Source organism: Lactuca virosa, chromosome 3 (assembly GCF_052849685.1).
Source record: "Lactuca virosa cultivar CGN04683 chromosome 3, Lactuca_virosa_CGN04683_v6, whole genome shotgun sequence".
Taxonomy (NCBI): domain Eukaryota; kingdom Viridiplantae; phylum Streptophyta; class Magnoliopsida; order Asterales; family Asteraceae; genus Lactuca; species Lactuca virosa.
In genome coordinates, this window is record NC_136428.1 from 87,790,222 (window position 1) to 87,800,343 (window position 10,122).

Consider the following 10,122-nt stretch of genomic DNA (forward strand, 5'->3'; position numbering starts at 1 on the left):
TATAACATACAACATCACCACTGAGCATGCAATAATCATATAACATCACAAGTAGTCCTATAGGTCTACCTAACTGGCATAACTACTAGCATGCATCACTAACTCATACTCAACAACTAACACTGCTAGGATAACATATCCAATGGGCCGGCCTTGGTGCCTTAGACCCCTTAGTATAGTGATGATAACTCACCTCGCAACTGTCGTCTGAACTAGAAAGCTCAACTCCCGGATCACCAACACGAACTCTACCACCTATAGTTACCATAAGACCCTTTTTCATAAATTTCCAAATTACCAAAATACCCTCAGAAGTCAACTGGTCAACTCTTGGTCAAGGTCAAAGTCCACAGTCAAAGTCAACAATCCATGTTGACTCGACTCGTCGAGTGTAGTTCACCGACTCGTCGAGTCCTTCCTGAACTCGAGAAGTCATGAAATCCTTGGTTGGCTCGTCGAGTTCCCTACAACTCGCCGAGTCCATACGTGTCCAAAGGTTCGGGAGAAACCCTAGCCGACTCGCCGAGTCATTCGACTGACTCGCCGAGTCGAAGGCATTCTTCATCTGACTCGCCGAGTTGTTCATGCAACTCGTCGAGTACATGACTATCTTCATATGACTCGCCGAGTCAACCTTGCGACTCGCCGAGTCCCTTCAATCCTTCAACCATATAGATGCTTTTTAAGCCATGCAAAGGTTCCATATTACAGATCCAACCTTCCAAGGCCTGCTTATCACGTAAAGTTGCAAACTTTACGTACATGCAAAGCTCTAAGGCCCTTAAATGAAAAAAACTAAGCTTGCAATGAAGTCTCACACTTGAGGGAATGCTCATACTAGGCAAGGCTGATTACTTTAAGGATCTAGGGGTCAAAGGGAATCCAGATCTGAAGTTACAACTGCAGATCTTAGCTCAAACATAAGAAACCTTTCATAAGACCCATCCAAAAGAGGTTAAAAGAGAGATGAGCAAAAGAAGCAGCTTCATACCTTCCACAGAGTGACAGCTGAAGAATCTCTTAGCTCCCCACGAGTTCCTAGCCTTGATTTCCTTGTTTTCCCCAAGTGTTTCCTTCTCCAAAATCCCTCCTCCAAGCTTGAACACACCAAAAGATCACACACTCGACTTAGGGTTTGAGAGGGACAAGAAGTAGTAAAGGGGAGGCTGGGGGAGGCCAATGATCCTTTAAATAGGGTGCAATACCCCGAAATTTAGGGTTTCATCTGCCAGCTCCTACTCATCGAGTCCCTTCTTGGACTCGGTGAGTAGGTCACTAAAACACGCGAACCAACCCGCTGCTACTCGACGAGTAGGGAAACCAACTCGTCGAGTAGACCTTGAAAACAAGAAAGTTCTTATATTAACTAAATACCTGAGAATCGGGGCGTTACACCTATTCAACAGTTATTTTATAGGCCATTTCCTTATACCCCTCTTAGAGTATGACTTCATGAATGAGACCTACTATTGATTTGATTGCCTTTTGTTATATATATATATATATATATATATATATATATATATATATATATAGTATTAAACATTTAATATTACATAGTATATGATGTATTTTAAAAACTTTTCAAAATACTAGGTCTAAAATTAATTTTCGAAATTAACAATTAATTAGTTAATTTTAACCAAATAATGATTTTCCAATTATCCTTTAATTAACCAATTAAATTAATTTAAATCATAAAGGATTTAAATAATTATTTTCAATTAAACAATTAACAAAATAATTCAAATGTAAATTATTAGGGATTATATAATTATCTTCAATTAAACAATTAATAAAATAATTCAAATTTAATCCTAATCCCAAGAACCCTTCTGATTTTCGAAAATAAGGGTTTAGGGTTGCTAGGTTTTTAATTATCCAAATTTTGAGGCATTTAAATTTGTAATTAAGGAAACTAGAAACCCTAAGATATACTTATCGATATACGAAAATAAGGGGTGGAGGTTAGGGTTTTAAGAACCCTAGCCTTTTACGAAAATTCAGGCCATTGGGGTGTAATTTCAATAAACCCTGATTTTGATCCATTCACTATTATGCACAATCAAATAGAAAACTAGGGCTCTGATACTACCCTTGGGTTTTCTAGGTTATAAAATTACATATGAGCGGAAAAACGCTTAAACTCTTAAGTTCACATGTAACCTAAAAAGGATCTATGTTTTCTCTATTGAAGGCAATAGAGTATGAATATTAAGAAACCCTAAGGAGAGCTATGAAAACTGAAATTCACACAAAGATTAGGGTTACATACCTTTTGATTATTATAATAAATAATCACACCAAATCCTCTTGAAGTTCCTTGGAAAGCAAGCACCAAAAACTTGAATGCATCTAATGGCTTGTACCCAAAAGCCGAGTAACTAAAAGACTTGAGGAAAGAAGAGAGGGAGAGTAAATTTTCGGCTATTGGCTTGTGCAAGGGAGTGGACGGAAAATAGCTATCCTAGGGTCCTATTTATAGCTAATAATGAACCCTTGAAACCCTAATTTGAACAATATAATAATACATTTCAAATTAGTAATTATCCAAGTCTTTTATTATCTAATATGATTAATCTAAAAACCCTAAAATGACTAGCCAAAACCGGTCATGCCTAGTAGGTTCTAGAAACTGTATTTTGTTCAACTATTAAACAATTACAACTTAGCCTCCGCATTTCAATTAATTCTAATTAACCCGAATTTAATTCCATTTAATTTTTGATTAAATCTTAATTAATAATTACTACTTCAAATTAATATATTAATCATATAATATATTAATAAATCATTTATTTCAATTTATTAATCACATAATAAATTAACAAATCAGTCTCTCTCTCCAAAGGTCATTCTCTTCGGTTACTAGTTATGAGGGCAACCTAAAAGGATTTTACTTCTAATTCAAGAATATATCAAATTAGTTATTAGAATAAATAATATACTAATGTGAAATTCAATCGTCATGACATTTCGTTTATACATCAATTTGTTGTTGTTGTGTTTTGCTTTTAGGTTAATCAAGATTACACTTAAATGGGAGGGGTTTGTTGCTAATCTGTATTACCAATATGTATTTAAGTGTAATGGATTAATTTGATGACCAAATATAATATTCATAAACATTAAGCACGTAAGGAAGATACAGAGTGCATACTTGTTTGACTTTGTTCAATATACAAAGTAGATTGTCATTTCGGGGCGAAACCCCTGAATGAACGGGGGTCCGGAGGCAGCGCCCCTGGGAGAGGGGTCCAAGGGGCAGAACCCCTGATCGAGCTGTCTTGTGACAATTTTTCAGACAAGAGATGTACTTAACCAATTTTTGGTCAATTTTCTGGTACTTACGAAATTCATAACAATCTTCTCATCTGTTCTAGTTTCTCATTTTGAGTCTTATCCAAGTGTTGATTTTGGGAGTACCACCGAAACACTTCAATTTGAAAGTGTTTCATGATTCTCAAAATTCCAAAGTGCTATTACATCTCAAAAATCTAACAAAAATATCGGTGGCAAATGGCTTGTTGCTGACATGAAAATGGCAAAGGATGTGTAGATGGTTTGATTCATCTGAAGCCCATTATGCAATTTACGCAGGATTTGGAATTGGGAACGCAACCGGTTTTACCTATGGACCACTAGTGACTAGACGACTCGAGCATTTAGTTTTAACAAGATAAGAAAAAGAGTTAACTTCGTAAAATGGTAATCAATAATTAATTTGTTTTTAATTCATTGCAATAGTATAATAAAACATAAAATAAAGTTTATTAGTTTCTTTTGTTTTTGGAAAACAACAAATATATTAAAACAAGCCCACATCAAGATGATCCGGACAGGAAAGTACAACGTAAGAAAAAAATGAGAAACCAAGAAATTACAAACATGGAAACAGACATAGGTTCCAAATTCTCCAATCAATGTTTTTATATGTTTTTATATGGTTTATTAGTTTCTTAGACTTGAGTTTTGGAGTTTTTGTTGGACAGCAAAAGATATTTGAATTATTAATTATTGTTTCGTTTTGTATATAACGTTATCTTCAACCTTGATACGATACCAAAGATAATAAGATGGATGTGATAAATTAAATATTGGGGTATAATCAAGTGCTCATTGCCTGGGTATCACTTTTCTAGTAAACGATAAAACAGAGCAAATCCGTTAAATAAACACCATTTTTAGAAAAGTTTAACAGCGGGTTTGTGCCCGTTTGGTTTTCATCTTGATGTAAAAACAATTTGATATTATTTTGAGTAAAATTTATTGTTTAAAAAAGAAAGGAAAAAGTAATGACAGAAATCTACTATATGCTATCTGTTCAACGATAGCCCAATTGTTGATTACGTCTCTTATTTGAAAATTAATCCAATTATATGGATATTATATATGAATGGTTTGACAAAACCTACCCATTTCACTCCTATTTAACATCCAAATTTACATGAATGATAAATTATCGGTAAACAACCCAATATGATTCTCACCTCCATTTATTCAATCGAAGTTTGTTTGAGCTAGTGGTGGTCAAATATTGACGACAATGCCATCAATTTTATCTCCATGTAATTGGCCAAATATAGAGACATAGAGTTCTATGGTCTATAATATATGAGTTTGTATTCTTTCTTGATAAGTTTATTAGAACAAATGCAACGATTGTCTTAGTCATAAGTCTATTTTTTTTTAAATAGTTCAAATATTTCAAATATAATGATAAATTACAAATTTGACCAACAACTATCTTTGTTAGTTAAAAGGAATATTAGTTATATGTAACTAACAATAACAGTAAAATGGTGAGAATTGAACAAATTTATTATACGTAACTAGCAATAACTAGTAGTTATTCCCGTATTCATTCAAAAGATGATGTACAATTACTTACAAACCCTCATATTCATCTCTTCTTTACAATTCTCCAACACTTTCACATTTTCAAAGTTCATAACCAGGGAATCTAGCTTCATCAGGATTCATCATATCTAAGAAAAGATACGCCATGCCTCCAACTCCTTCAAACAACGAAAGCGGATTCTCACCTGTATCCATCTTCTTTTTCCTCATAAGCTTGACTCCTCTACCAAGTAAAAAACAAGCAAACAACTTGGCCCTTTTCAACATCTCCTCATTTTTTGTCAACCTATAAAGTGCCAAAAAAACATAAACATTCCCACTAATCCCATGACAAAGTCCAACACTTTTCAACAACCCACGTTTCCACACAACTTCTCCAGCCTCCATTGCTGCATCCACAAACTCCTTATCTCCAAAAACCTAACCAATTTACATCTTTCAAGTTACTACTACAAATTAACTATTACAACTAGAATATTTAGTTATTCAATTAATTACCTCAGCAGCTTTGACAAGGGTGAGAGCCATTCCAGATGCTCCTTGACACCATTGGACAAAAATATCCTCTCTATCATCTTCTTTAGAAGGATAGTTCCCACTAGGGAATCTAGTATTAATCAAGTACTTAAGGCTCTTCTTCACATCATCTTGTACATCAGGAGTCAAATCAAAATGCATCAAAACATGCAAAATCCCAGCTAAACCATGAGCAGCACCCAAATGTTTAGTGCCAAAATATGTATACATCAAAGGGCATCTTGTTCCAGCACCCAATCTTCTTCCATTTTCAATCATCTTATTCACTAATCCATTCTGTTTTTATCTAATAAAATGGTTCTTTAATTAGTGTGTAAATTAAACTCAAAAGAGAAATTAGTTAATTAATCCATATGAATTATGAAATGAATTTTACAGTGTAGGATGAAGGAATCACTCCATCACCTAAGTGCTTATTCAAGAACAGACATGCCCATAAGTGTCCAGCTCTCCCGTGTAATATTCCATCTCGCCTATATTCCTTTACTTCATTCTGTTCCATTTTTATATAAATTAATTACGTACCATTATGCTTAAGCAAGAAAATCCATATATATATATATATATATATATATATATATATATATATATATATATATATATATATATATATATATATATATATATATAGGTAACTATATTAATTACCTCTTTGAATCGGGTCAAATATTGTTCAATCATCTGTGTATTTCCTTGGTACTTTGACACAACAGCACCAAGAGCACAAACTCCAGCAGTTCCACGTACAAAGGTTATATCCCTGTCATTTTCGATTTGGAGAACATGTTAAATATGGATTTATGTACGTATCTAGATAATGAAATATATGGAGGGTACCTATAGTATCCAGCAGCAGAGACACAAGCTTTGATGATGTTAGCAGAGGTGTTGAGATCATCCCTGTTGCGATTCACTAGAAAATTTTTCAAGAGCAAGAAAGCAGTTCCCGGAGTATCATCATAAAGAGTAGAGTTGACGTATATTCTTCTTTCTCCGCTCCGCCATGTGCCCGACACAACCTGTTAAACATTTCCACAAACACATGGTAGGCATGCACACAAATTAATGCAGAAAACCAAGAAATTAACACGCAGTTCCATTCCCCCAAAAGATTCAGTATCTATAACCATGAGAGAGAGAGAGAGAGAGAGAGAGAGAAAGAGAGAGAGAGAGATGGTACAGATCCTTTCTGATATAGGGCGGATTTTCTGAATTTGCTACGGAGAGTGGAGGCACGCAAATCAAGTAGGTTCAGGATAAAATCTTGAGACTCTTTTGCAATAACCTCGCCACGTTCATTATCTCCATCTACTGTTGACGTTTCTTCTTCGAAGTCTCGCATGAAATTCTCAAAGTACCAGTCTGTCATTTCTCCGACGACGATGGCTTACTACGGCACATACTGAGAGAGAGAGAGAGAGAGAGAGAGAGAGAGTGAAGGGGGTATGAAGAAGAAGATATCTACGGCGAAGAATTTGTTGCTGACATGAAAATGGCGAATATTACGATAGGAGAATTGAAAATGGATTCCCTGAAATCAAAGAAATGGTGACACTATATACACCGGAGAAGAGAAAGTTGCTCACTAACGGATTTACGAACCTAACAAACTTAACTAACTGAACGTAATTTGCATAAAACCGCTTCCTTTGTAAATTACAATTATGCCCTCTAATACTGTGGTATCTGGCACGTGTAGATGATCTGATTCATTTGAAGCCCATTGCCACCAGACGCGTTGGTGACATATCGAGTAATTTTGTTTAAACAACTTCCACAATGCTCGATCGATTTATTATTTTTCTATATTAGCTTCTTAATAAATTATTAACTGAACAACTTTTTTTAACTGAATTGAATTATCCATATTTGTTAGAGGTGACAATCCTACACAATACAAAATAAATGAATTTGAATAAGAGATTTCAAAACGTATTTAAATAAACGTGTTGACATGCCTGGACACAAAACTTAAATGGGTAAAATTAATATCCGATGATAGAAAATCCTTGTTGGGGTTTTTATTGCCCTAACATTATATAATACCCAAAGTTACATAGGAGTCCCTGTACTATACATAAATAATAAAAATAGTATGTGCAGTAAGCATTAGGTCATATCCAATGCATTAAACCTATAGAGAGTTGAATAGATTGCCCAACTAGGAGAGAGACTATATATATATATTCAATTAAATTCTTAAAAAAACCATCAACTTTTCATTACACATTCTATTCAACTCCACATTCTCTCTCATCTATATTATATTCAAATTTGTTCTATTAAACTCTCATCGTGGATAGCGACAGATGCCTTAAGCCCCCCCCCCCCCCCCCCCTCTTTAGACTTCTAAGTACAGAATGCTTAATGATTATGGTGGAAAGACAATCGATTATAAAGCAGAAAGCAATTTTGTAGATTAGCAGAACGAAGAAAGCATAAAATCTAATAAATCAAACGATTGGTGATATGTTCGTGCTCCCAAGCCTCACGCCACAAATCGTTCATGAGATATCTATTTGTGATTTTTTAGAAAAGATGAATTAGACGGCTGCAATTTGCATCGTTCCCCTTTCTTTAACTCCCGTCTACTACTTCTTGAAGACCCTAAACGCCAAAAAGATGACAATTAGGTATTTGTAGTGAGTTTGCATTATTGATTTGTTGGGCTTATTAAGTGATTCAATTAATGGGCTACTGTATCAGTTTTTTGTTATAATAACATACCGACTTATATTAATTAGGTTTATTTATTTGATTTATATTGTAACAATTTCCATGATTTAATAAGTTATTAAATTGTATTTTTTATGTATTGGTTGCCTCTTTTATCCTAAGGAGTTTGTCAAAAGTTGGTTTATTATTTTTATATTGTTAGCTGTGTTCCTTATAAAAAACAGGAAGTTAATCCCGTAGTGAAAATATAAATAAATATTTTCAAATATTAAAATACACATGTTCTTCCACCATAGAAATAAACCATCATCTTTAAATAAAAATTGGGTCTGTCTGTTGCTCTAAGTTTTAATTGATAAAAGTATATTTTATATTAACTTTCTTTAGATTTTGAGCTTGTTATAATTTAAACCGTATTAAACTTGTTATGTGGTTTCCTTTCGAAGTTTTGGTTTCAGCCCCTTACTTATAGTGTTCATGTTCCACCCCTGGTGGATGGCCTTATAACAGTTAGCTAAGGTCTAATTTTTTCAACTCATTTATTGTCACCACATGACACATATAATACTTAATACAAACATTTCACATAAAAGATGCATATATAAGAAATCATAAATCACAAATCAAGTTTAGGTTTATGTATTATTGAGAGTAACTCACTTCAAAGATCTTCCTTACATGATCTATTAACACCTTATAATGTTAACTGTTAACCTATAAGTGATAATGATCAAATATATGATATATAGAAACTTTACCTAATATATTCCTAAATATTTATGTTGAACATTGTTCGTACAACTATACATTTCAATTGTATAATTGTACACTCCAAGTGTACAATGGTATACTTATTTTGTGCAGCTGTATAAAGCAAGTCAGAGTTCCCGTTCTCAAGGAAACATACAACCATATAAAGTCATGCATAGTTGTACACTTATCTTTCTCCATTACACATAGTAAATGTACAGGCATATGAAATGGCATGTACATTTTTACAAAATGAGCTATGTGAAACTATTCACAAAAAATCAAGGTTGATTAACCTAATTTTAATCTGCAAGCATTCATTATCTTCTAAGGAGGAACAGATCATTCAGGGCATGATAATCCTAATTTATCCATTAATTAAATAAATCATCAATTCCAAAAGCTCCATTAAAACTCACTTTTGATCAAATTGAAAGTTTTAAAGCTATGTTTTAGACATTAAAACAAAATTTCACATCCATCTCATATCATTAATGTAATTCATTTATTAGATTCAAAATCCACAAGATGTGGTGATGGTTTCATGAAGCTAGGGTTTGAAAAACTTCATTAAAGCTGCATGAGCTCAAATTCATCATATGAAGGAGATTACATCACTAGATTAGTGTTCTACACATAGACTATAATACTAGATTCAAATCAATCAGTGGATTAACAATATAAATCATATTTAGAAGAGATTTATAACATTTAGAAGCTTACTGACTAAGAACTTGATGAAACAATTATCTTAAGGTGACTTTTGTTTCGAGTATGTTTATGAAGGAATTGAAATATGTCAAGAATTGTAATCCAATTTCATATTTGTTTACTTGGCATGAAATGAAATTTGAATATAATTTTATATTCTATTTGGTTGTCAGAAAATGAAATTGAAATAATATAAAATGACATAATTATCATCCCTTAAATAACAACTGATTTTTGCTAAATAGTCCCATGAAAGGGTAATTTGGGTTTAACATAGTTAACATGGTATATTTTCTAATATGTCAAGTTTAGTTCCTGATCAAACTCAAATTTTTCTCCTTAACCATCTTCCAATCCTATTGAACATTTTAAACTAATAATTAATTAATTATTTCATTTATTTTTAATATTTTTTATTTATTTGTATTTTATTCTAATTATTTTTGCTTTATTTAATTTCCTAATTTTTTTTTTACCAACAAAGACAAATTCTAGCCCTAAAAGTGGGTGTTACCGGAGGTACTATCCCCATAGAATATTTTAGATCCCTATCTTTTTCTTTGGTACATCATGTTGACTTGAATATCA

General features: G+C 33.0%; 1 protein-coding gene across 1 annotated transcript; it reads right to left on the reverse strand.

Moving 5' to 3' along the window:
• Nucleotides 1–4,818: 4,818 nt before the first annotated feature.
• LOC145162461 (lanC-like protein GCL2) lies at nucleotides 4,819–7,016 on the reverse strand. The gene is made up of 6 exons (XM_079081604.1): nucleotides 6,578–7,016; nucleotides 6,235–6,416; nucleotides 6,046–6,157; nucleotides 5,774–5,890; nucleotides 5,359–5,673; nucleotides 4,819–5,280 (listed from the first exon to the last, which is right to left on the reverse strand). The coding sequence occupies exons 1-6, from the start codon at nucleotides 6,764–6,766 to the stop codon at nucleotides 4,942–4,944; spliced, it is 1,254 nt and encodes a 417-aa protein (XP_078937730.1). The 5' UTR covers nucleotides 6,767–7,016; the 3' UTR covers nucleotides 4,819–4,941.
• Nucleotides 7,017–10,122: the final 3,106 nt, after the last annotated feature.

Excerpts from the sequence above, each read along its gene's own strand:
- LOC145162461 (XM_079081604.1), bottom strand. The coding sequence starts at position 6,766 with ATGACAGACTGGTACTTTGAGAATTTCATGCGAGACTTCGAAGAAGAA. Across the intron at positions 6,417-6,577 it reads CCCTATATCAGAAAGGATCT|GTTGTGTCGGGCACATGGCG; the intron begins GTACCATCTCTC and ends AATGTTTAACAG. Across the intron at positions 6,158-6,234 it reads TCTGCTGCTGGATACTATAG|GGATATAACCTTTGTACGTG; the intron begins GTACCCTCCATA and ends CGAAAATGACAG.